General features: G+C 41.8%; 3 protein-coding genes across 17 annotated transcripts in view; all 3 read left to right on the forward strand.

Annotated features, from left to right (window-relative positions):
* Nucleotides 1-27,997, forward strand: part of LOC142901788 (protocadherin gamma-A11-like) — a 218,723-nt gene that overhangs the window by 56,426 nt on the left and 134,300 nt on the right. For 2 of the 15 annotated variants that reach the window (XM_076046457.1, XM_076046478.1), the window contains exon 1: nucleotides 313-2,718. The exons of 8 other annotated variants lie outside the window; for them this stretch is intronic. In XM_076046457.1, coding sequence (XP_075902572.1) covers nucleotides 328-2,718 — 2,391 coding nt within the window. In that variant the 5' untranslated portion in view covers nucleotides 313-327. Of the gene's footprint in view, nucleotides 1-312; nucleotides 2,719-5,574; nucleotides 8,051-10,565; nucleotides 13,018-15,370; nucleotides 17,822-27,997 lie in introns of those variants that run through there. 5 more of the 15 variants (XM_076046458.1, XM_076046480.1, XM_076046451.1 and 2 more) reach the window with 5 other exon arrangements.
* On the forward strand, nucleotides 18,859-22,554 carry LOC142901978 (protocadherin gamma-A6-like). Its single transcript, XM_076046726.1, has one exon. The coding sequence runs from the start codon at nucleotides 19,467-19,469 to the stop codon at nucleotides 21,891-21,893; it is 2,427 nt and encodes an 808-aa protein (XP_075902841.1). The 5' UTR covers nucleotides 18,859-19,466; the 3' UTR covers nucleotides 21,894-22,554.
* On the forward strand, nucleotides 24,852-27,772 carry LOC142901842 (protocadherin gamma-A2-like). The gene has a single exon (XM_076046545.1). The coding sequence runs from the start codon at nucleotides 25,052-25,054 to the stop codon at nucleotides 27,491-27,493; it is 2,442 nt and encodes an 813-aa protein (XP_075902660.1). The 5' UTR covers nucleotides 24,852-25,051; the 3' UTR covers nucleotides 27,494-27,772.

The following is a 27,997-nucleotide window of genomic DNA, read 5'->3' on the forward strand; positions in this document are numbered from 1 at the left end:
TATATATATATATATATATATATATATATATATATATATATACATATATTTATTTATTTATTTTTTCAGTGTAAGGCATATTCAATTACTGAGAGACTGGACTCAAGTGATTCTAGAAGCCTGTTACCATTCAGTTGTTTAACCTCAACGTTTTCTCTCGTGCGAATCCTCACGGTGGCGCTATAGACTTGCTTTTCGATGTTTTAATTCCGGTCGTTGTTTCGGATCCGCCTTCACGAGTGTCATACGAAGGTTGATTGTGGACTCGCCGCTGGCATCTTGGTTTTTCGGCATTTCTTGTTGCGTGGTCCGTAAACACAGGCGAAAATGGGGATGATGAAGTCTTCGACTAATATCCATTTTCAGCTGTGGATCATTTATTTCCTTCTGACTTTGATGCGTGTCGCATACGGAGATATGAGCTATTCTTTACCGGAGGAGATGAAACGAGGATCGGTTATTGGGAATATAGCCAAGGATCTCGGTCTGGACTCGGCCGCTTTGTCACGCAGGAGAGCCCGCATTGACACCGACGGGACTGATAAACGCTACTGTGACATCAACGTGAACAGTGGAGAGCTGATCGTTGCGGACAGGATTGACCGAGAGGGGCTTTGTGGTGACAGGGCTTCATGCATCCTGAAACAGGAGCTTGTGCTGGAGAACCCTCTGGAGCTCCACCGTGTTTCTCTCCATATTCAGGATATTAATGATAACTCTCCACAATTTAACGAAGAGCTAATCAGTATGGAAATTCGAGAGTCTGCAGATAAAGGAGCTCGCTTTGTAATAGAGGAGGCTCGCGATGCCGACATAGGCCAGAATTCAGTTCAGCATTACAGCCTGAAAAAGAACGAGAATTTTATTTTGGCTGCTAACGGAAACACAATCGAGCTGGTTCTGGATAAAGAGCTGGATCGTGAAAATCAGCGTGAGATCAATTTGATCCTCACAGCTCTCGATGGAGGCTCTCCTCAGAGATCAGGTACAGTCGTCATTCACGTCACAGTGCTGGATGCTAATGATAACGCCCCAGTGTTCAGTCAAGCCGTTTATAAAGCCAGTCTGCCTGAGAACTCTCCTTTAGACACTGTGGTTGTCACTGTGAGTGCCACTGATGCTGATGAGGGAGTCAATGGAGATGTGACGTATGACTTTGTACATGTAACTGAAGATGTTAAGAGAATATTTAGTATTGATCGCACATTAGGTGAAATAAAAGTAATTGGCCAGATTGATTATGAGACTATGAGGTCATTTGAAATCCGTGTGAAAGCTAAAGATGGACTAGGCCTGTCCTCTTATGCCAACGTAATCATTTCTGTCACTGATGTGAATGACAATGCGCCTGTGATCAATTTGAAATCACTGAACAATCCTCTACCAGAAGACACATCACCTGGTTCAGAGGTGGGCATCATTAATGTGCAAGATAGAGACTCTGAGAATAACAGACGGGTCCGTTGTTCAATTCAGCAAAACGTTCCCTTCAAGTTGGTTCCCTCCATCAAGAACTATTATTCTCTGGTGACCACAGGACAACTGGACCGTGAACTGGTGTCTGATTACAACATTACTATCACTGCCACTGACGAGGGCTCTCCACCTCTGTCCTCCTCTAAAACTGTTCACTTATCTGTCGCTGACGTCAACGACAACCCACCTGTGTTTGAGGAACAGTCGTACAGCGCATATGTGAGTGAAAATAACAAACCTGGCTCCACTTTGTGTTCCGTCATGGCTCGAGACCCCGACTGGAGACAGAACGGGACTGTGATTTATTCTCTGTTACCTGGTGAGGTGAACGGTGCCCCGGTGTCCTCCTATGTCTCCGTGAACGGAGACACGGGTGTGATCCACGCCGTCAGGTCCTTTGATTATGAGCAGCTGAGGAGTTTGAAGGTGCATGTGATGGCCAGAGACAACGGTTCTCCTCCGCTGAGCAGCAACGTGAGCGTCAGTGTGTTCGTGTCAGATGTGAATGACAACTCTCCTCAGATCCTGTACCCCGCCCCGGAGGGCAACTCCTTCATGACCGAGCTGGTGCCCAAAGCTGCACACGGAGGCTCTCTGGTGTCCAAAGTGATCGCGGTGGATGCAGACTCTGGACAGAACGCCTGGCTGTCCTATCATATAGTCCAATCCACCGATGCAGGACTTTTCACTATCGGTGTCCACAGTGGAGAGATCAGGACGCAGAGGGACATTTCTGAGAGTGACAGCATGAAACAGAACCTGATTGTGGCAGTGAAAGATAACGGACAGCCTCCTCTCTCTGCCACCTGTTCCATGAACCTGATCATTTCTGACAACTTGGCTGAGGTGCCAGAGCTCAAAGACATTTCCTCTGATGAGAAGAATTCCAAACTCACCTCTTATCTGATCATCGCTCTGGTGTCAGTGTCCACTTTCTTTCTGACCTTCATCATCATCATCCTGGGTGTGAGGTTCTGTCGCAGGAGAAAACCCAGAATGTTGTTTGATGGAGCAGTGGCCATCCCTGGTGCATATCTGCCTCCTAATTACGCAGACGTTGATGGCACAGGAACTTTGCGCAGTGCTTACAACTATGACACATACCTGACAACAGGATCTCGCACCAGTGACTTTAAGTTTGTGACGTCTTACAATGACAACACGCTGCCTGCTGACCAGACTCTGAGGAAAAGTCCCTCAGACTTTGCTGATGTCTTTGGAGATTTGGAAGACAGCTCAGAGGTATGAATGAGTCTTCGATTTTGGGTTTGCTAACTGAAGTGTCATATAAGGTCACCCTTTCTTTTCCACATTCTCAATTTTTGTTTAAATGCAAGCACAATAAATGTTTCCTAAACAAAAAATAAAAAACAAACATTCTAAGCTCAATGTTATGATTCCTCAATCACTTTATTATACTCAAAATATTTTTCTGTAGACACATAATCTCAAGGTTATCTTGTTCTTTTGCAAATGAGCAATTGTTCCACGTTGATCATGATTTAGCTTTTACTTTACTTTACAACATAAACCTTTGAGTGATCATTTTTTTCTCATTTTTAACTTTGAAAACAAATATATGAACACAGTTTGGCATTTTATCATCATGACAGTTGGAGTTGTTGGCAGGGTGCTGCAGTGGTGAGCACTGCTGCTTCACAGCAAGCAGGTCACGAGTTTGATCCCAACGTCTGTCACTTGTCTGTTTACATATCTTCCCTGTTTTTATGGATTATCTTGTGTTGCAATGGTTTCCTCCTACAATGCAAATGCATGCATAGAACACAAAACGGCATCTTCAATTACCTACCGGTGTGAGTGCTGCTACAGATGTGAATAGTTTGTCAGTGTCGCCCTGCGATGAACTGGGAAACGACCCCTGGTGTATTGCATTCGTCAGCCTGGTCAGGTTGCTGCACCTGCCATTCTGAGTTCTGGAGAAGTGATGATAGAATATGAATGAGTATATGGAGGGATGAATAGATGTCCAATTAGTTTAAGGACTGAAATATGTATCATAAGTGAATTGATATGCCTTTTCTTAACCTAAACAAAAATTAAAATGTTGCATTGCAGAGCTATTTACTACACACACGCATTTAGATGGTCATTGTTGAAGGCTTTCAATGTGATTCTATATCTTTAGACTATTTAAGGAAAGTCTGCCTGCTGGCCAATCTGAAAAAGTAAACTCCAAATCAGTTTTTTTTGAATCCAGGTCTTTCCACACCTGTTTTTCTGTGTGAGTTATTCACGATACATTTCCCCAAAAGAACAAGTGACTCTTATTGTAGTTTTCTTTCATATTTTTTATGATTCATTTAAGACCAATTCTAAACTCTTTGCCTCAGTTCATTTGCCTACGTTACAACCAGACAGTTAAGCAACATGGGTTAAGTGACAGTTGACAGAACAGGTACTCCTGGATCATCCACATAGTTCATTTTAAGTTTGCTTATTATTTCATCCATTTGTTTGTTTTTTATCTTTCTGAAAAAAATAATCTCAGGACAGAGACCAGTTGTTTTTGGTTTTACTGATGTTGTTCAACGCTTTGCTTATTTGTCAGTTGGTTTTGCTCCTATTGTGAGTGGTGCATCTGCTGTTTTGGATTTTGAAATGTTTCTTGTGCATTAGAGTGTCTACCAAACACAAGTGCTTGACGCCATTTGTTTATTTTCAGAGGGTTTCTTTGAATTATCTTATATGTATGGTGTTCTTAAAACATTGCCTCATATGTCTTTGTTTACCATAGTAATTGCAGATCTACACTTTCATGTTTAGACTATATTGCTATGTTTGGTTCCCATCTGTGTACGAGAAAACCATATACTATGAACCAATGTTTGTTGAATAGTGGCTGGTGTGTTGGCTCCTGTAAATGCTGTGATCAGGTGATGATCATGGTAGGGTAGACACTGAATGCAGGCATTACAAAGTGCTTCAGAGCAAATCAAAGGAAGTAAATGAATAGGAGGTCCAACTTTAGACAAAATTAACTATCAACATACATTCAGCAAAATAAGATTATGTATACATTTAGGTTTTTTTTTTTAAGATATCAATATTGTTAGACTTCAAAAACATAAGAGGAGCCTTGGAGGCCACTGCCAAAAGTGTAACTGCTTTTTTTTTTTGTATTTGTTGATGCTTACAGGAATCAATTGAAAAAAAAAAAAAAAAACTTCTTGTGCGTGACAGAAAGATGACCATTGACATGTCACTATTAAACATCATAGTTATCTTCAATCAAAATGTCACAGTGTATTTATAAACACCACGCATATGGCAGGGTTTATATGTTGGTTGGATTTCTACAAGCAACATTAAAAAGTAGCAGACACCCGTGAACCTGAGCTTAGGAAGAAGAGGGTATGTAAAATAATTGAACGGATGAGTTGAACATCTTTTTGACACTGGATGTTCGAGCCTTCCCAAGTCTGCAACACTTTCCCTCAGATTTATTTGGGATATATATCATTTTTAAAAATGCTAAATGCAAAAACAAAATCTCTGAAGCAGCTTAATGTGCTTTTAGTCTCATTTAAGAAGGTTGAGATATATATATATATATTTTTTTTTTTTTTTTCGTGTAAGGCATATTCAATTGTTGAGAGACTGACTTGTTTGTGGTTTGAGTGCCTCAGTCTGGCATAAGAGGCTAATGTTTAACTTGCATTTTAAAATGTTGTCCTTTAATTTTTTTCTGATTTATAATGGTGGTGACTTTAATGGATTTTTTTTTTTAAATCAATGGTAATTGAAGTCACCATACATCTTTCTTATCTTTTTCTATGAGACATTATTTCCTTTTTAGTGCTGAATTAGACAGTGGGCACGCTTTTGTAGATTACAATAGACACAGCAACTTGGCTGCATTCCAGGCGGTCTTGCATTTGATCAAGAAACCAGGACATCCATGTTAACAAATTGTTCAAGGTATTAGTACGTCATGAGTGGGCTCAAGTGATTCTAGAAGTTACCATTCAGTTGTTTAACCTCAACGTTTTCTCTCGTGCGTATCCTCACGGTGGCGCTATAGACTTGCTTTTCGATGTTCTAATTCCGGTCGTTGTTTCGGATCCGCCTTCACGAGTGTCATACGAAGGTTGATTGTGGACTCGCCGCTGGCATTGTGGTTTTTCGGCATTTCTTGTTGCGTGATCCGTAAACACAGGCGAAAATGGGGATGATGAAGTCTTCGGGTAATATCCATTTTCAGCTGTGGATCGTTTATTTCCTTCTGGGTTTGGTGCGTGTCGCATTTGGCGATATGAGCTATTCTTTACCGGAGGAGATGAAACGAGGATCGGTTATTGGGAATATAGGCAAGGATCTCGGTCTGGACTCGGCCGCTTTGTCACGCAGGAGAGCCCGCATCGACACCGACGGGACTGACGAACGTTACTGTGACATCAACGTGAACAGTGGAGAGCTGATCGTTGCGGACAGGATTGACCGAGAGGGGCTTTGTGGTGACAGGGCTTCATGCATCCTGAAACAGGAGCTTGTTCTGGAGAACCCTCTGGAGCTCCACCGTGTTTCTCTCCATATTCAGGATATTAATGATAACTCCCCACAATTTAACGAAGAATCTATCGACATAGAGATTCAGGAGTCTGCAGATAAAGGTGCTCGCTTTGTGATAGAGGAGGCTCGCGATGCCGACATAGGCCAGAATTCCGTTCAGCATTACAGCCTGAAAAAGAACGAGCATTTTGTTTTGGTTGCAAACGGAAACACAATCGAGCTGGTTCTGGATAAAGAGCTGGATCGTGAAAATCAGCGTGAGATCAATTTGATCCTCACAGCTCTAGATGGAGGCTCTCCTCAGAGATCAGGTACAGTCGTCATTCACGTCACAGTGCTGGATGCTAATGATAACGCCCCAGTGTTCAGTCAAGCCGTTTATAAAGCCAGTCTGCCTGAGAACTCTCCTTTAGACACTGTGGTTGTCACTGTGAGCGCCACTGATGCTGATGAGGGAGTCAATGGAGATGTGACGTATGACTTTGTACATGTAACTGAAGATGTTAAGAGAATATTTAGTATTAATCGCACATTAGGAGAAATAAAAGTAATTGGCCAGATTGATTATGAGACTATGATGTCATTTGAAATCCGTGTAAAAGCTAAAGATGGACTAGGCCTCTCCTCTTATGCCAACGTAATCATTTCTGTCACTGATGTGAATGACAATGCGCCTGTGATCAATTTGAAATCACTGAACAATCCTCTACCAGAAGACACATCACCTGGTTCAGAGGTGGGCATCATTAATGTGCAAGATAGAGACTCTGAGAATAACAGACGGGTCCGTTGTTCAATTCAGCAAAACGTTCCCTTCAAGTTGGTTCCCTCCATCAAGAACTATTATTCTCTGGTGACCACAGGACAACTGGACCGTGAACTGGTGTCTGATTACAACATTACTATCACTGCCATTGACGAGGGCTCTCCACCTCTGTCCTCCTCTAAAACTGTTCACTTATCTGTCGCTGACGTCAACGACAACCCACCTGTGTTTGTGGAACAGTCGTACAGCGCCTATGTGAGTGAAAATAACAAACCTGGCTCCACTTTATGTTCCGTCACGGCTCGAGACCCCGACTGGAGACAGAACGGGACCGTGATTTATTCTCTGTTGCCTGGTGAGGTGAACGGTGCCCCGGTGTCCTCCTATGTCTCCGTGAACGGAGACACGGGTGTGATCCACGCCGTCAGGTCCTTTGACTATGAGCAGCTGAGGAGTTTGACGGTGCACGTGATGGCCAGAGACAACGGTTCTCCTCCGCTGAGCAGCAACGTGAGCGTCAGTGTGTTCGTGTCAGATGTGAATGACAACTCGCCTCAGATTCTGTACCCCGCCCCGGAGGGCAACTCCTTCATGACCGAGCTGGTACCCAAAGCTGCACACGGAGGCTCTCTGGTGTCCAAAGTGATTGCGGTGGACGCAGACTCTGGACAGAACGCCTGGCTGTCCTATCATATAGTCCAATCCACCGATGCGGGACTTTTCACTATCGGTGTCCACAGTGGAGAGATCAGGACGCAGCGGGACATTTCTGAGAGTGACAGCATGAAACAGAACCTGATTGTGGCAGTGAAAGATAACGGGCAGCCTCCTCTCTCTGCCACCTGTTCCATGAACCTGATCATTTCTGACAACTTGGCTGAGGTGCCAGAGCTCAAAGACATTTCCTCTGATGAGAAGAATTCCAAACTCACCTCTTATCTGATCATCGCTCTGGTGTCAGTGTCCACTTTCTTTCTGACCTTCATCATCATCATCCTGGGTGTGAGGTTCTGTCGCAGGAGAAAACCCAGAATGTTGTTTGATGGAGCAGTGGCCATCCCTGGTGCATATCTGCCTCCTAATTACGCAGACGTTGATGGCACAGGAACTTTGCGCAGTGCTTACAACTATGACACATACCTGACAACAGGATCTCGCACCAGTGACTTTAAGTTTGTGACGTCTTACAATGACAACACGCTGCCTGCTGACCAGACTCTGAGGAAAAGTCCTTCAGACTTTGCTGATGTGTTTGGAGACTTGGAAGACATCTCGGAGGTATGAATGCAGTCTTTTATTTTGGGTGGCTGGCTGCAGTGTCATATAATGTCCTTCTTGCTTTTACACATTCTATTTTTCTTTTTAATGCAGGCACAAGAAATGTTTGCCAAACAAAAATAAATTCACTCAATAGCCTTCTTAGCTCAATGTTATGATTCCTCAATCACTTCATTATTGTTGAAATACTTTTCTCCACATGTATACTTGTAATCTTAAGTTATCTTGCTCTCTTCCCCCTTTGCAAATGAGCAATTATTACAAGTTGATCATTATTCAGCTACTTTTCTACTTTACAACATGAACTTTTAAATGACAATTGAATGTGATTTCTGTCTTTGGAACACTAGTTTTGAAAGCAGTTTGGCATTTTGTCATAATAACTGGAGTTGTTGGCATGGTGATGCAGTGGTGAGCACTGTCGCTTTACAGGAAGCAGGTCACGGGTTCCATCCCCAGGCCAGTCACTTGTCTGTTTACATGTCCTCCCTGTTTTTACGGGTTTAGTCGTGGTGCAGTGGTTTCCTCCTACAATTCAAATACATGCACATGTCAGAAATTGGCATCTTCAGTTACCTCCCAATGTGAATGCTCCTACAGATGTCAATAGTTTGTCTGCGTTGCCATGCAATGAACTGGGAACTGATCCTTGGTGTACGCCATATGTCAGCTTGCCGGGATGGATGGATGGAAGGGTGTCACGTTTGTTTAACGACTGAAATATGTGTCATGAATGAGTTGATTAACCTACATAAAAAGTGAGAAGTTTTGTTTTCAGAATTGTTTATAATACAGACAATTTGACGGTCATTGTGGAAGCATTTCAGTTTGAGTTTATATTTTTAGACCCTTTTGCAAATCATGAAAAACATCATATTTCATGAATTCAAGTATTACCACATCTGTTATTATGTGTGAGGTATTTACTAAACATTTCCAGAAAACTTCAAGTGAATTGTTTTGTATTTTTTTTTCAAAATATTTGTTTATGATTCATTTAACATTAACTTTAATTTTTTTGCTTCAGAGACAACACTATTTACGTCAGTATACAACCAGACAATCAAACAACTTGCACAGGTTGTAGTTTTCGTCTACACTGACAAATACAAGAGCTTGTCACCATTTGTTTATTTTCAGAATACAGATAATTATTTTATACTTGTATATGTATAGTGTTCTTTAAACACTGTGTCAGTCTTTGTTTACCGCACTAATTGCAGACAAACACTTTCATCTGTAGACTAAATTGCTGTGTTTGGTACCTGCGGACATATGAGAATACCATACTATGAACGTATGTACGTTAAATAGTGGCTGTTCAGTTGGCCTCTGTAAATGCTGTCATCATGGGATTATCATGTAGACAGTGAGTGTAGGTGTTGCAAAGTGTGTCAGAGCAAATAAGTAGAAGTAAAGCAATAAGAAGTTCAACTTCAAACAAAATCAACCATCAGCATACATTCAGCAAAAAGGTTATCTATACATTTCAGTTTTTTGTAGGATGTCAGTCATGTTAGAGTCCAGAACCAGAACCATTGGAGGCCACTGTGGACAGTATAACTGTTTTTGTTTATTTTTTTAACTTGTTGATACTTGCAGGAATTAATTGAAAAATAAATAAATAACATAGTGGGTCACAGTAAATTGGCTATTGACATGCTACTATTAAACATCCTAAATATCTTCACTAAAAATGTCACAGTGCCTTGATAAACACCAGCATTCACATATTAGGTTTTATGTTTGTTTGATTTCTATAAGCAGCATAAATAAGTAGCGTGAAGCTCAACATCTTCTTCACATCACATGTTGTAATTTTCCAGAGTTTACAACATTTTGACTGAGGTTTATTTGTGTTATACATGATGGTTAAAAGTGATATGGAAGAAATCTCTCAAGCAGCATGATGTGATTTTTCTCATTACAGTATGGGCGATTTATTTTATTTTTATCCAGTTTAGAATACAATATAACAAATGAATAATTGATTGAGTTGTCCTACATTTATTTATATTAGCCTGGCATCAGAGTTTAATGTTTAACTTGTATTTTGCAATGCTGTCCTTTATTGTCTTTCTTTTTTTATATATATATATATATATAATGCATTGAACTTTGATGCAAATCTTACACATTTTATGGTAATCATACACATTTCATATTCATTTATTTATATGACATATTTTTTGCTTAAATGAGTCGAAATAGACATTGGGACAGTTTAAAGATCACAACTACAGCAGCTTGATTGCATTACAAGAGGAAATGAATTTGATCAAGAAAGCAGGACATGATAAATGACAGCATGACAAATTGTTCAAGCTATGACCGTCATGAGTGGACTCAAGTGATTTTATAAGCCTGTAACCGTTTTTTTTTTTTGTTAGCCACAACGTTTTCTCTCGTGCGGATCCTCACGGTGGCGCTATAGACTTGCTTTTCGATGTTTTAATTCCCGTTATTGTTTCGGATCCGCCTTCACGAGTGTCATACGAGGGTTGATTGTGGACTCGCCGCTGGTATCTTGGTTTTTCGGCATTTTTTGTTGCGTGATGCTTAAAACTCATGCGAAAATGGGGATGATGAAGTCTTCGGCTAATATCCATTTTCAGCTGTGGATCATTTATTTCCTCCTGGGTTTGGTGCGTGTCGCATTTGGAGATATGAGCTATTCTTTTCCGGAGGAGATGAAACGAGGATCGGTTATTGGGAATATAGCCAAGGATCTCGGTCTGGACTCGGCCGCTTTGTCACGCAGGAGAGCCCGCATCGACACCGACGGGACGAAAAAACACTACTGTGACATCAACGTGAACAGTGGAGAGCTGATCGTTGCGGACAGGATTGACCGAGAGGGGCTTTGTGGTGACAGGGCTTCATGCATCCTGAAACAGGAGCTTGTGCTGGAGAACCCTCTGGAGCTCCACCGTGTTTCTCTCCATATTCAGGATGTTAACGATAACTCTCCACAATTTAACGAAGTATCTATCGACATAGAGATTCAGGAGTCTGCAGTTAAAGGTGCTCGCTTTGTGATAGAGGAGGCTCACGATGCGGACGTTGGCCAGAATTCAGTTCAGCATTATAACCTAAAAAAGAACGAGAATTTTATTTTGGCTGCAAACGGAAACACAATCGAGCTGGTTCTGGATAAAGAGCTGGATCGTGAAAATCAGCGTGAGATCAATTTGATCCTCACAGCTCTAGATGGAGGCTCTCCTCAGAGATCAGGTACAGTCGTCATTCACGTCACAGTGCTGGATGCTAATGATAACGCCCCAGTGTTCAGTCAAGCCGTTTATGAAGCCAGTCTGCCTGAGAACTCTCCTTTAGACACTGTGGTTGTCACTGTGAGTGCCACTGATGCTGATGAGGGAGTCAATGGAGATGTGACGTATGACTTTGTACATGTAACTGAAGATGTTAAGAAAATATTTAGTATTGATCGCAGAACAGGTACAGTAAAAGTAATTGGCCAGATCGATTATGAAACCATGTCGTCATTTGAAATCCGTGTGAAAGCTAAAGATGGACTAGGCCTCTCCTCTTATGCCAAAGTAATAATTTCTGTCACTGATGTGAATGACAACGTCCCTGTGATCAATTTGAAATCACTGAACAATCCTCTACCAGAAGACACATCACCTGGTTCAGAGGTGGGCATCATTAATGTGCAGGATGCAGACTCAGAAAACAATCAAAGGGTTCGCTGTTCAATTCAGCAAAACGTCCCCTTCAAGTTGGTTCCCTCCATCAAGAACTATTATTCTCTGGTGACCACAGGACAACTGGACCGTGAACTGGTGTCTGATTACAACATTACTATCACTGCCACTGACGAGGGCTCTCCACCTCTGTCCTCCTCTAAAACTGTTCACTTATCTGTCGCTGACGTCAACGACAACCCACCTGTGTTTGAGGAACAGTCGTACAGCGCCTATGTGAGTGAAAATAACAAACCTGGCTCCACCTTATGTTCCGTGACGGCTCGAGATGCCGACTGGAGACAGAACGGGACTGTGATTTATTCTCTGTTACCTGGTGAGGTGAACGGTGCCCCGGTGTCCTCCTATGTATCCGTGAACGGAGACACGGGTGTGATCCACGCCGTCAGGTCCTTTGATTATGAGCAGCTGAGGAGTTTGAAGGTGCACGTGATGGCCAGAGACAACGGTTCTCCTCCGCTGAGCAGCAACGTGAGCGTCAGTGTGTTCGTGTCAGATGTGAATGACAACTCTCCTCAGATCCTGTACCCCGCCCCAGAGGGCAACTCCTTCATGACCGAGCTGGTGCCCAAAGCTGCGCACGGAGGCTCTCTGGTGTCCAAAGTGATTGCGGTGGACGCAGACTCTGGACAGAACGCCTGGCTGTCCTATCATATAGTCCAATCCACCGATGCGGGACTTTTCACTATCGGTGTACACAGTGGAGAGATCAGGACGCAGCGGGACATTTCTGAGAGTGACAGCATGAAACAGAACCTGATTGTGGCAGTGAAAGATAACGGACAGCCTCCTCTCTCTGCCACCTGTTCCATGAACTTGATCATTTCTGACAACTTGGCTGAGGTGCCAGAGCTCAAAGACATTTCCTCTGATGAGAAGAATTCCAAACTCACCTCTTATCTGATCATCGCTCTGGTGTCAGTGTCCACTTTCTTTCTGACCTTCATCATCATCATCCTGGGTGTGAGGTTCTGTCGCAGGAGAAAACCCAGAATGTTGTTTGATGGAGCAGTGGCCATCCCTGGTGCATATCTGCCTCCTAATTATGCAGACGTTGATGGCACAGGAACTTTACGAAGTGCTTACAACTATGACACATACCTGACAACAGGATCTCGCACCAGTGACTTTAAGTTTGTGACGTCTTACAATGACAACACGCTGCCTGCTGACCAGACTCTGAGGAAGAGTCCTTCAGACTTTGCTGATGTGTTTGGAGATTTGGAAGACAGCTCAGAGGTATGAACACTGTATTGGCCTACGTGCGTAATTTTGGGTTGCCCTTGCAACCGGGCAGTTTTCCTCCCTTTCTGTTTTCTTATATTAATCACCTGTTATGACCCCAACCATAAGCCCCTTTTTCAATGTCATTTTAATTTCCCATATTTTTTTGTTATTTCAATCATGCGTCACGAAACTGGCGCTGAGTCTTTTGCAAACTTTTGCATTTATTTTCGCTCTCTGTGGGCATTTTTTTTTGTCTAATTAAGTTATCAAAGGTTTCTCAGTCCTTACGATTTTTTTTAATGCCACATGTGACATAATACCATCAAAACCTATCAAATTTAGACACTTTGAACACTTTGGTTTATAAACAAACTGAACTGATCTTTGTTACGATGCTCAAACTTTCTTTGTTATTTTATTACTTAAAAACATAAATGATTATCAGGTTGATGAAATCATTTACATTTTACCCAGTGCAATATGGTCTCTGAACAAATTTACAGTAATTGTTTTTAATTGAATATTCAGACTACAATCATGCAACAGAAAACTTGATATTGTTCTCAGACAGAAAAAAGAAAACTTTTTTAAACATATGTCTGATGCTTTTCTGTTAAAGTTATTCTGAAGTGTGATACAAAATTAATTTTAAAGTTAACATATTTGTTTATTTTGTTTCAGACTTGACAAATTTGCACTTTCTTTATTCATTCATCTTCCATACCCGCTTCTTCCTGAGCTTAGGGTCACGGGGGTCTGCTGGAGCCTATCCCAGCTGTCATAGGGCGAAAGGCAGGGTCCTGGACGAGTCGCCAGTTCATCGCATGGCCACATTGAAGCTAGCAACCATTCACACTCACATGCACATGCACATGCACATGCACATCTACGGGCAATTTAGAGTGTTCAATCGACCTCACATGCATGTTTTTTTGGAGTGTGTGAGGAAGCCAGAGAACCCACGCAGACACAGGGAGAACATACAAGCTCCACACAACTCCAGCCCGGAATCGAACCCACGACCTTCTTACTGTGAGGCGGCAGCGCTAACCACTGCGCCACCGTGTCGCCCACACTCTTTAACAAAATATAACTATATACTACATATAACTAGTTTGGGTAGTATTTCATCCCAGCAGTTAACTGGAATTATTGTTATTCTTACTTATTTTCAGAATGCTTTACAGCTAGTTTCTTTTACACTCTGACTTTTCCATGACGAGCAATTTCAGCTTCCTACATAATTTTCACTTTATTCGCATTCTATGTTCTGAATCTAATGTTTGTGTGTCTGACTTATTTAAAGTCAGTGAAAAGTCTTATTTTTGGCTAAACTGTGATTGAAGAAGAATATGTTTTTTATTTTTATTTTTTATTTTAGTACCTACCTTTGTAGCTCAGTAACAATGCCTGAGTTAAACTATAAGTAGTTTGTGACTAATTTTAACCACCTACCTCATTCCCATTATTGTAGTGTTGTGGGGCTAGGTATGATTTGGGATATATACTTTTAGCCCTCAGTGGACTTTATTAGTATTTTTGGAGGTGTAGAGTTAGAAGCAAACAGTAGAAACTGTAAAGGAAAGAAGAAAGAAAAAGCTTGTGTAGTTAAGGCATTTTAAGGGGAACAAAAATAATTAAATACTAATTTGGTGGGTAATCTGAACCTGAAATTAGTAGTTATCTTTAGACTAGAGGTCAAAAATAAGAACAAATACACATTCTGTGTTTACTTTTAAAAATCCAATCAAAGATGCATGGGGATTACAGCAGCAAAGTACTGCCAGACTAAGGTTTCACTTTCAGAAATCTAAGTAAGGTTTCATCAATCTATTTCTACATGTGATGTGCATAAAACAGGCAGGCAACTCATGAATGTGGACTTGTAGCCCATGAAAAAATAGAACTACAGTGGACAAATGCTGGGATCACTGCACCATCTGATTTAATTATTTATCTCTGAAGCAGACTCGCACGTTGTTTTTAGGACGCAGTAATGTTTTGGTGAATTTGCCACACACTCTTGCAAGAAAGAATATTGGCAGATTCACTCCGTGTCATTCCTCAATAACCAGAATTAGGGTATAATTAATTCTAAACATGTTGACCAGGCAACATTTGAATTGATCCTTTTATCTTAAAAATGAGGAAAACACACCTTTAAAATATATTTTGTGTCCCAGCGAATGTCAGGTACTAAGATGCCACAGCCTGTTTTGTAGTTGAAAACTTAGCTTGTTTACGGACATTTTCCTCGGGGTGGCGCTCTACACGTGTCTATAGGCATTTTATTCCCAGCGTCTTTGTGACGGACCCACCTTCTTGTTTATCCACAGTGACATTCATTCCGAAATTACAGTTGGTACTCGCGTTGAGCAGCTGCGCTGACCTTTTATTTTTTTACTGGATTCTCAAACCTCATGTAAACTCGATGATGTCGTTTTCAAACGCAATTATTTTTCAAACGTGCGGGATTCAACTCCTCCTGCTTTGGTTACGTGCGGCAAATGGAGACGTTAGCTATTCTCTACCGGAGGAGATGAAACGAGGATCGGTTATTGGGAATATAGGCAAGGATCTCGGTCTGGACTCGGCCGCTTTGTCACGCAGGAGAGCCCGCATCGACACCGACGGGACGAAAAAACACTACTGTGACATCAACGTGAACAGCGGAGAGCTGATCGTTGCGGACAGGATTGACCGAGAGGGGCTTTGTGGTGACAGGGCTTCATGCATTCTGAAACAGGAGCTTGTGCTGGAGAACCCTCTGGAGCTCCACCGTGTTTCTCTCCATATTCAGGATGTTAATGATAACTCCCCACAATTTAACGAAGAGCTGATCAGTATGGAGATTCGAGAGTCGGCGATAAAAGGCGCTCGCTTTGTGATAGAGGAGGCTCACGATGCGGACGTTGGCCAGAATTCCGTTCAGCATTATAACCTCAAAAATAACGAGAATTTTATTTTGGCTGCAAACGGAAACACAATCGAGCTGGTTCTGGATAAAGAGCTGGATCGTGAAAATCAGCGTGAGATCAATTTGATCCTCACAGCTCTAGATGGAGGCTCTCCTCAGAGATCAGGTACAGTCGTCATTCACGTCACAGTGCTGGATGCTAATGATAACGCCCCAGTGTTCAGTCAAGCCGTTTATAAAGCCAGTCTGCCTGAGAACTCTCCTTTAGACACTGTGGTTGTCACTGTGAGCGCCACTGATGCTGATGAGGGAGTTAATGGAGATGTGACGTATGACTTTGTACATGTAACTGAAGATGTTAAGAGAATATTTAGTATTGATCGTAAAAAAGGTGAAATAAAAGTTATTGGCCAGATTGATTATGAGACTATGACGTCATTTGAAATCCGTGTGAAAGCCAAAGATGGACTAGGCCTGTCCTCTTATGCCAAAGTAATAATTTCTGTCACTGATGTGAATGACAACGTCCCTGTGATCAATTTGAAATCACTGAACAATCCTCTACCAGAAGACACATCACCTGGTTCAGAAGTGGGCATCATTAATGTGCAGGATGCAGACTCAGAAAACAATCAAAGGGTCCACTGTTCAATTCAGCAAAATGTTCCCTTCAAGTTGGTTCCCTCCATCAAGAACTATTATTCTCTGGTGACCACAGGACAACTGGACCGTGAACTGGTGTCTGATTACAACATTACTATCACTGCCACTGACGAGGGCTCTCCACCTCTGTCCTCCTCTAAAACTGTTCACTTATATGTCGCTGACGTCAACGACAACCCACCTGTGTTTGAGGAACAGTCGTACAGTGCATATGTGAGTGAAAATAACAAACCTGGCTCCACTCTATGTTCCGTGACGGCTCAAGACCCCGACTGGAGACAGAACGGGACCGTGATTTATTCTCTGTTACCTGGTGAGGTGAACGGTGCCCCGGTGTCCTCCTATGTCTCCGTGAACGGAGACACAGGTGTGATCCACGCCGTCAGGTCCTTTGATTATGAGCAGCTGAGGAGTTTGAAGGTGCATGTGATGGCCAGAGACAACGGTTCTCCTCCGCTGAGCAGCAACGTGAGCGTCAGTGTGTTCGTGTCAGATGTGAATGACAACTCTCCTCAGATTCTGTACCCCGCCCCGGAGGGCAACTCCTTCATGACCGAGCTGGTGCCCAAAGCTGCGCACGGAGGCTCGCTGGTGTCCAAAGTGATCGCGGTGGACGCGGACTCTGGACAGAACGCCTGGCTGTCCTATCATATAGTCCAATCCACCGATGCGGGACTTTTCACTATCGGTGTCCACAGTGGAGAGATCAGGACGCAGCGGGACATTTCTGAGAGTGACAGCATGAAACAGAACCTGATTGTGGCAGTGAAAGATAACGGGCAGCCTCCTCTCTCTGCCACCTGTTCCATGAACCTGATCATTTCTGACAACTTGGCTGAGGTGCCAGAGCTCAAAGACATTTCCTCTGATGAGAAGAATTCCAAACTCACCTCTTATCTGATCATCGCTCTGGTGTCTGTGTCCACTTTCTTTCTGACCTTCATCATCATCATCCTGGGTGTGAGGTTCTGTCGCAGGAGAAAACCCAGAATGTTGTTTGATGGAGCAGTGGCCATCCCTGGTGCATATCTGCCTCCTAATTACGCAGACGTTGATGGCACAGGAACTTTACGCAGTGCTTACAACTATGACACATACCTGACAACAGGATCTCGTACCAGTGACTTTAAGTTTGTGACGTCTTACAATGACAACACGCTGCCTGCTGACCAGACTCTGAGGAAAAGTCCTTCAGACTTTGCTGATGTGTTTGGAGACAGTGATAATTCTCCAGAGGTAGGAACACTTTCAGATCCTTAACGTGTGGTGGTTCAGTCATTTTCAATATGGGATTCTATATCCATAAGCAACAAAAGTTTTTGCCAAATGTTTCTCAAATGCTCAAGGCTCTTCGTGAACAGTTTAATTTCATTTTGCCACTTGTGTTGCGTTTTTCATTTCATTTGTCTCTGTCCATGGTCCTGACAGCAGTCCAGATCCTTTCAAATTTTGAATATCTTCTTCAAACTAATTTTCATTTGTACACGATCAAACTGTCTCTAGATGTGCATTTTAAATTTAATTAGCTGTCGTTTGACCCTTTAGTTGACCCCAATGAATTTACTGGCACTAACTATTAGAAATAAATGCAAGTTGCTCACAGCATAGTATTGTGGACCTTGTCAATGTCCTCTTGTTTCAGAATTTGTCTTTGAAAGTAAATGGGGAATTGTGCTTTGAAAAAATAATTCTTACGATTTTTTTAGACTATTTGTTTTAATTTGTTGCATTAGTTATGTCAGTATCCACCAGTTTTGAGTTAAACTAATTCTCTCCTCAAAACAAACAAACAAACAAACAAACAAAAATTATAACAGTATTTTCACTTTATTTAGTATTTTAGAAATTCATGCTAATATTTATTTGGTTTTAATGCTATCCATCAAAATGTCAGATCAGGAATCTATTGACCTGAGACTTTCAGCAGCAGCCATGTTGCCAGAGCCATAGTTTTTTTTATTTTCTTAAACTCAAAGTTCTTTATGTGTTGCTCTAGCAACTCAGGTTCCCCTTTATGTGTTGCTCTAGCCTTTTGACCTTTTAAACAATTGAACTGTGGATTATGCAAGTTGTGTCGCGTTAGAAAAATAGTCATATACATATTAGGTACACATTTTGTTTTCAAGAAGCAAATATGTTGACTGGAAGTCATATATTCAACTCTAACAATACATAACGAGGAGGGTGTCTGTCTGTGTGATGGTTAGTGGATAGTTTTCACTGATTTGATAATTCATTGAAATAGCATTTATGACGCTGTACCCTGCTGGCTATTAAAGTGCTTCTGTAGGCCCATTCTTGTCTTCTTTTAACGTTTACACTTTGAATTGTTATTCTTCTATACACAGTAAAAATAGATAAATAAATACCTCACAGACATTGACAATTAACACTTGACAGTTAAGCCAACGGTGCTGAAATCTTCAGGCGTAATTCAGTAGTGCTTTTTTTTTTGTTGTACCATTTTGGTGTTCACTGTTGCAATAACCGTGCTGGACTCTGGATGGCACTCTTCAAGTGTCTGACTCAGTGCTTACCTCGGTCTATCTGTGCCAGTGGAACTAGAGCATTAGGTTAGAGCCGAGGGCTGTGCAGACATGCGCGTTAGAGTTCTGTGTGGGTGTGAGAGAGAGGAAAGGAGAGCGCCTGTGTGTGTATGTGTCTGCGAGGGAGAGGGATGAAAGGAGAGAGAGAGCGAGCGAGAGAGAAAGAGAGAGAGGATCCAATCTGACAGTTTTTCTAATAGAGCATAAATAACTCGGCTGACGGAGCACGGCAACGTTGGATTCCAGCAGCATTTTCTGCCGTTTTTTCATAGAAATTGAAGAATTACATCGTGTTTTTTTTTTTTCTCTCTCTCTCTAATGAGTGCTGTAGTACAATGGAGCTGCGAATAAATATTTCATTTTGGCTGGATTTTTTGCTCTTTTCACTCGTTTTTGCCGTGTCATTCGGAGAGGTTCGCTATGTCCTTCCGGAGGAGATGCAGCGGGGATCTGTCATCGGAAATGTCGCACGGGACCTGGGGCTCGGTGTGTCGGAACTCGGTGCACGTCGAGCCCGTGTTGTTGCAGAAGGAACTCGCCAGCTGTGTGAACTTGACACCGCGTCGGGCAATCTTTTGATCAGTCAGCGGATAGACCGCGAGGAGCTCTGCGCACAAGCGGCTGCCTGCATCATACAGTACCAGCTTTTGCTCGAAGACCCACTTCAAGCACACAGCTTGGTTTTGGATGTTGCAGATATAAACGACAATAGCCCGGCGTTCGCTGCAGAGGAGATAAAGCTTGATATTGTTGAATCTACAGTTCTGGGGCGGCGCTTTCCCTTAGAGAGCGCCCACGATCGCGATCTGGGGAGTAATTCCATTCGTGAATATAAACTGATTCCAAACGATCACTTTGCTTTGGAAATGAGGACCCAAATAAACACCAACGCTTATCCAGAACTCGTCCTTAAAAAACCCTTGGACCGAGAGTTACAGGCTGAACATGCACTGAAAATCGTTGGAATTGACGGGGGTAATCCAGCCAGATCTGGAACTGCTTCCATCCGTATCCGTGTTCTGGACACCAATGACAATGTCCCAGTTTTCAGCCAGCCAGTTTACAAAGCCTCCGTATCAGAGAATACAGCCATAGGAACTGTCATTGCAAAGCTCAATGCCACGGACTCTGATGAAGGCATTTACGGGGAAATAACATATTCTTTCAGCCACCTTTCAGACAAAATGGGGGGCCTTTTCAATATTAACCCTGCAACAGGGGAAGTAGGGGTTGCAGGTCTGATTGACTATGAGGAAGCCAGCACGCATGAACTTAATGTCCAGGCCAAAGATGGGGGAGGTCAGACATCGCACTGTAAACTTATCGTAGATGTTGTTGATGTCAACGACAACATACCTGTGATAGAAATAAAGTCAGCCTCTGCAAACGTGGCCGAGGACTCGAAGCCTGGAACTATGGTCGCTTTGATTAATGTGTATGACCTGGACACTGGCAGTAGTGGGCGTGTAACTTGTACCATCTCAGACAATTCCCCATTCAAGTTTTTATCCGAGGTCAAAAACTATTACATGTTAGTGACTGACGGAGTATTAGATAGAGAGCTTCAGCCTGAGTATAACATCACAATTTCTGCCACCGATGCGGGCTCGCCACCTCTTTCTGGTGTCAAAGTTCTGACCATTGTGGTTAGTGACATCAATGACAACCCCCCGACTTTTACACAGCGAGAATACAATGCCAACATCTTAGAAAACCAACCTGTTGGCACCCTAGTGATGAAAGTAAAAGCAGACGACATGGACGCAGGTTCTAACGCGAAAGTTCTTTACCAAATTTCAAGGGACGCAAACCCAGAAACGTACTCGTTCCTCACGATGAACTCAGAAACGGGGGAGCTCTTCACGTCACGCCTCTTTGATTATGAGCAGTCAGTTCACTTCCAAATTAGGGTGACTGCTCGTGATGAGGGTGACCCTCAGCTGTCCGGCACCTGCACCATAAACGTCTTTATTCGGGACCAAAATGACAACGCACCAGTCATCCTGTATCCTGTCCAGAGTACCGGCTTTATTGCCGAAGATATGGTGCCATTTGAAGCACCTAGAGGATACTTGGTGACAAAAGTGGTTGCTGTCGACGCTGATTCGGGCCATAACGCGTGGCTTTCCTACAGAATAATCAAAGCGACGCGGCCTAACCTGTTTATGATTGGTCAGCACTCAGGGGAAATTCGAACTGTACAAGAATTTGTGGAGGACGACGAATCGAAACAAACACTTGTGGTTTTAGTAACGGACAACGGGCCCAAATCTATGTCCACCACCGCCACAGTGAGCATATCAATTGGAGACGGCCTGCCAGTCCTGAGTGAACTTTTTGAGGTTGCAAATGAACCAAATGAAAGTAACAACATAACGCTTTATTTGATTATCGCCATAGCAGCAGTTTCCTCGCTGCTAATCCTTTTAATCAGCGGAGTCTTTTACTTTAAATTCTGTAGGCAAAGTTACGTTTACCGCTCACCCTCCGCAGGTCTCCCCGTTTTCCCACCTGCCTATTGCCCCCCTAGTTTTACAGATTTCAGCCATTGTGGGACCCTCCTTAAAGATGACCGGTACGATTCCTTCTTGACCACTGGGTCGTGGAGGGGTGACTTTCGTTTCAGCTCAAACACAGACACCGACACACTTAAGAAAAGAAGCGCAGCCTATCAGAAAAGCACCCTTAGGCGTGCCAGCACAGATAGAGCCACCCTAAAGGTGAGAGCAGGAGCACCGCATCCATGTTATGTGATAACTTGAACATGGAAAGATCTGATGTGTGGTATATCTAATCAGCCTTCTGACAGTCTTGAACTCAAGTTTGTAACTTGTACAGTGAAATTATAATTATATACATGTATGCTTTAATTTACTTATGTATTGTTAAAAAAAAAAACAACAGTTGGTTAAACTCTAATGATAAGTTACATGTTCACCAGTATTGTTTCAGATGTCTTTGTTAGTATATGTAAAGTGGATTTCATTTTTTAAATGTCTTTTTAATGAGGGTTTTATTTTTTTGCGTAAGAAAGTTTTTATACTTCTCTTAACAAATCACCATAAAATCCTCATATTTCATGCATGCAAATGACAACTATTTAATAATGTGCATTATATTGCATTTCTATTGGAGTAGCAGCACATTTATACTCATATATGAACATGTTTTGTAATGATGGACTTTTACACAACACAACCCACACACAACCTGAGTTTCATGTAGCTTATTCTTGTAAGTATATTTTGTGTAATATTTTTAAAACTGATCATAAAAGTTATCTCTATACACAGTGCAACCTGCTTTGTAAGATTTATTTTTTATTTTTTTGTATTACAAGGCATTAGATGTTTCTGACTACTCTCTTCTTGCCAGCAGACAGCAATACAGTTTACAATAAATAACTGCTCAGTTCATACATGGCATGCTGCATTGACTTTCATACTGAATTGCCTGTAACTTTTTTTCATCAGGTTCTTGTATTTTATTTTATTTTATTTTATTTTTTCCTTAATTACAATTCTAAGGCTTCTGACAATCATGCCTCAGATTTTTAAAAAAGTAGCATTGGACTTGTTGTTCAATTGAGACTTTTTTTAAAAAATAAAAATAAAAAATAATAATGATATATGCAAACAAAGACTATGTTTAGTTTTTTCTTTATTTTTTAGTTAGTTCTTTTTTGACCCATATACTGCCCAAGTCACCGTATAGACATCAAGTAATCTGTTGTAAACCAAAAACAATAAAACTTGTGCTAAAACTGTGATAAAGCCTTGCTTGCCCACCCACTGTCTGCATTTGTTTATCAGTAAATAAAAAAAAGATATAAAGCCTCTCTTTTAGCCTCTTACTTTCCTTACTCCGGCTAAAAGGTGGGCAGAAAAGCATTACGTACTATCAATTCAGTGTTGTGCTTTGTTGCCCTTTGCCCTTTCACTTGGGGTTTGGCTGTATCTGTCTGTGAATCTATCTATCGATCTATCTATCTATCTATCTATCTATCGATCTATCTATCTATCTATCTTTACAGTGTTTCTTTTTTGCGAGCCATAAAGCCATGACGTCAAATGCGTTGCAGTAAAAGGCAGCATGCAGACCTGCAACACACACACACACACACACACACACACATACACACACACACACACACACACACACACACACACACACACACACACATTGTGTGCTCTTTGACAGCGTGCCAGTAAATATAATTTATCTAGTACTTCATACTAATAAAGAGTGTAGATGCTGTGTGTGTTTGTCTTCATGTTCCTGCCTTCCACTGTGTCACATTGAAGCAGGGTAGTTCGTCATCAGTCGAATTCCCATGTGAACTCATGTGTGTTCCTATTCCTATTATAGCCGTGGGCTCATCTGTGCTCCTAATTTTGTGCAGTGAGGATTTTTTTTTTTTTTTTAAGATTATCTGGGTCACAAGAATGCAGTTGGAAGCATTGCAGTCAGTCCTGTTAGGAGAACACAGGAATGGATGTCAGTGTCACAGCATGGTGGATTTGTTTATTTTCATGAAAACGCAGCATTGCAGTGTGTCTGTCTGTGTTAGTGGACGCTTGGCTTTCAAAATGGCGGCAAGCTGCTGACGCACACAAAACAACATTTTCCAGGCAATGATTTGTTTGTGTTCTCTTCCTTAACATGGTATCGAAAATATTGTTGTTTGCTTGTTTGATTTTGAATGTTTTTTCGGGGGGAATTCTGAACATTAATTAATTTACTTGTGAGATTTGATAAGAAGACGAGAACAATTTGTCATCCTGGTATTGTATGAAGAACAACAACACATAAAAAATACATTTCTAGCGTTCATGTCACACATCAAACAGGTTTTGTTCTAGCCTGACACAAGGCTTAATGTCTTTTTTTTGCACTGACTGTTTGGTCAGTTAAACAACAGAGGAAAACGTGTTTCTAATTATGTTTTATTGATGATTCTAACTGTTGGAAATTTGTTTGTCTGTTTGAAAAACTAATTGTTTTTTTCTCTTCTTTTCCTCTGTGCTTCACCTAAACGAACATCAACTTTGTTACAGCAGGTAAGACAAGTTCAATTTTCATTATTTCTGAATCTCACTCTTCACTCTCACTTCAATACTAATCACTTTGCCCAAAAGAAAAAAAAAGAAAAAATTACAAAATGTACACAAAACACAAAAAACATACCTAACATAAACTCTGTCGAGCCAATCAGAATTATGAATGTTTATTGCTCTCATATTTTCCACAAAAGCGCTTTAATAGAACAAATCCTAAAATGACGCTTCCAGTCAGCTAGCAGCTGTGTTGCTCTGTGTGGGATATTCATGGCATTGCACCTGCCTTCAAACTTCTCTATTATATTAATAATGGGGCTGTTGTTGCACTCTTTCCCTGAAAACGGCGTTGAAAACAACACATTTATACAAAGCAATGGTTGCTAAAGTATAAGCACATCATCATGGCATAGTGTAGACATTATACTTTAACTAAGGGCATATAGTAACTGAGTCAACATTCAAGCATCCTTATAGATGAGAATCTCTTCCTGGTTGATGTCACTGCTCAAATTTAGGTCACAGGATTTATCACGCAGACTGGATCATCTGTTCTCATGTAGTCTGTGTAGAAAATAATACATTCATCTGCGTATTTAGATGGCACAATTGACCTCAGAGGTGCTGCGCCACTTAATCCTGATGGTGGTGCTGTTGACTAAGCAGACCAAACCGTCAAGATCCACCTTTTAAGTCACCACCCAGCTTTGAATCAAACAAGCTGTGGTTGTGTGCATTTGGTTCTTGATTTCACTGCGGAACTGTTTAATTTTAGTGGACACAACACAAATTGCAGTTTAAAGTCTAAACGAAGACATCCGTGACGGGATTATCGGTTAAGGATCTTCTATTCGTCGGATGAAATGGATATCCTCAAGACTCGGGACATTTTGGTGCTTTGGATTTTCTCCATTTTGCTTCTCTGTTTTGCCACAGCGGTTAGTGGACAAATTCGTTATTCCATACCCGAGGAGATGAGGAAGGGGCTATTTGTTGGAGACGTCGCAAAAGACTTGGGTTTGGATCTTGCAAGGCTGGTGACTGGTCGGGCACGACTCGTTATTGATGGTGACAACCAATATGTCGCGCTCGATCGAAACAAAGGGCATGTGGTTGTCAATGAAATAATTGACCGAGAAAAATTATGCGCCAAGAAGTCGCCGTGTAGCTTCAGTCTAGAAATCGTCCTAGAAGATCCACTTGAATTGTTTTCCATTACCGTCGAGATACAAGATGTAAACGACCATGCCCCAGCTTTCCCCAGAAAAGAAATCAATCTAGAAATAAGCGAGTCGACGCCCACGGGGACTATATTTTTGCTTGATAGCGCAGCGGATCCCGATGTCGGAGTAAATGCGTTACAGAGTTACACTTTAATAGCAAATGATCATTTTGTCCTTAAACAACACACCCGGACTGATGGAAATAAATATGCCGAAATAATGCTACAGACTGCTTTGGATCGCGAAATGAAAAGCGAATACACGCTTGTGCTGACAGCTGTCGATGGTGGCCAACCGCAGAAATCTGGAACGGTAAAAATACACATATCTGTTCTTGATGCAAACGATAATGCGCCCGTTTTTACGCAGCCGTTATACAAAGCGTCTGTTTTGGAAAATGTTTCTCGAGGCGCAGTCGTCGTTGTAGTCAGTGCTGAAGATGCGGATCAAGGTTATAATAGCAACATCACATATTCTTTCACTCATTTGGAAGAGAATTCTCCATGCCCTTTTGAGATAAATTCACACACAGGCGAAGTAAAAATGACTGGAAATATTGATTACGAGATTTCACCTATTTACGAAATAAATATTCAAGCCAAAGATCCATGGGGTTTAGTAGGTTCAAGTAAAATCGTCGTTGAAATAGGTGACGTCAACGATAACAGTCCAGTAATAACAATGGCGTCGTTTTCTGGTAGAATTTCTGAAGATTCCCCTCCAGGCACAGTTGTGGCGTTAATTAGTGTCCAAGACAAAGATTCCGGTAAAAATGGACAAGTTAACTTAAACATAGATAAAAACATTCCGTTCAAAATTAAATCATCCCTCCGAAACTATTACAGTCTTGTCACAGAACAATATCTGGATCGAGAAATCCGTGATAAATATAACATCACTCTTAGTGCCATTGATATGGGTTTCCCTGCCTTATCAAGCACTAAAACCGTTGTCTTAAACATTATTGATATTAATGATAATGCACCAGCTTTTAGTCAAGGTGTTTACAGCACTCAGATAATGGAGAACAATTCACCTGGAGTGAGCCTGCTGCAAATCCACGCAAAAGACGCTGATAAGGGCCAGAATGCACGCATATCATATTTTCTGGTTGACGATGAGGTCAATGGAAATCCTGCTTCCATGTATTTCTCAGTTAATACTGAGAGTGGAATCATACAAACGTTGCGTTCGCTTGACTATGAACAAGTCAAAGATTACAAAATAAGAATTAAAGCTCAGGACGGAGGCTCACCACCAATAAGCAGCAACACAACTGTAATGGTTCATGTTCTCGACCAGAACGACAACCCTCCTCAGGTTCTGTATCCGGTCCAGACTGGGGGCTCTGTGGTGTATGAAATGGTTCCTCGTTCAGCAGATGTGGGCTATCTGGTCACCAAAGTGGTGGCTGTTGATGTGGACTCTGGACAGAACGCCTGGCTGTCCTATAAACTGCAGAAGGCCACAGACAGGGCGCTGTTTGAAGTGGGCTTACAGAATGGAGAAATCAGAACTATCCGCCAAGTGTCTGACAAAGATCCAGTCAAACAAATCCTGACTGTGATCGTGGAGGACAACGGACAGCCCTCTCGTTCAGCTACAGTCACTGTCACGGTGGGGGTGGCGGACAGCTTCCCTGAAGCTCTGTCAGAAATGAGTGACTTTGCCCAGGACAAGGAGTACGACGACAACCTGACTTTTTACTTGGTGCTGGCTCTGGCTGTGGTCTCCTTCCTCTTCATCACGTGTGTGGTGGTGATCATCTCAGTCAAAATCTACAGGTGGAGACAGTCTCGCATCCTGTATCACTCCAACCTGCCAGTCATTCCATATTATCCACCACGTTACTCAGACACTTTGGGGACAGGGACTCTCCAGCATGTGTACAACTACGAGGTGTGCAGGACCACTGACTCCAGAAAGAGTGACTGTAAGTTCGGGAGAGCTGGTAGTCAGAACGTGCTGATCATGGATCCCAGTTGTACAGGGACGATGCAGCGGTTGCAGAGTGAGAAGAGCATCCTGGATGAACCAGACTCTCCTCTGGAGGTCAGTCATTGTCATTGTTGCATGTACTAACTGTGGTGCGGTGCATTTAATTCAGATTACACTGTGTCACAGTTTGCTGAAACTTATATTGGATCTCACAACGTCCAGTTTCACAAACTGGAACCTTGTTGTCTACATTGAGCCCGATTAACAATTTGACTTTTACTGAGAAGCTGCTCTGAGCTGAAGCTCAGCTGAGCTCTTCCAACATCTTGAAACACACACACACACACACACACACACACACACACACACACATATATATATATATATATATATATATATATATATATATATATATATATATATATATATATATATATATATATATATATATATATATATATATATATATATATATATATATATATATATATATATATATATATATATATATATATATCAACTTCATAACAAAATAAATGTCACAGTGCTTATGTAGTCTATAGTCTATATGCATCCTTTATAGTTGTCTGTATTTTATTTGATGCCCCTTCAAACAACCTAACTGTACTCATATTCAACATCTTCGCA

Source organism: Nelusetta ayraudi, unplaced genomic scaffold, assembly GCF_046127955.1.
Source record: "Nelusetta ayraudi isolate G7.1 ecotype Tasmania unplaced genomic scaffold, CSIRO-AGI_Nayr_v1 ptg000090l, whole genome shotgun sequence".
NCBI lineage: Eukaryota > Metazoa > Chordata > Actinopteri > Tetraodontiformes > Monacanthidae > Nelusetta > Nelusetta ayraudi.

Coding starts and splice junctions, on each gene's coding strand:
- LOC142901978 (XM_076046726.1), top strand. CDS start 19,467: ATGGAGCTGCGAATAAATATTTCATTTTGGCTGGATTTTTTGCTCTTT.
- LOC142901842 (XM_076046545.1), top strand. CDS start 25,052: ATGGATATCCTCAAGACTCGGGACATTTTGGTGCTTTGGATTTTCTCC.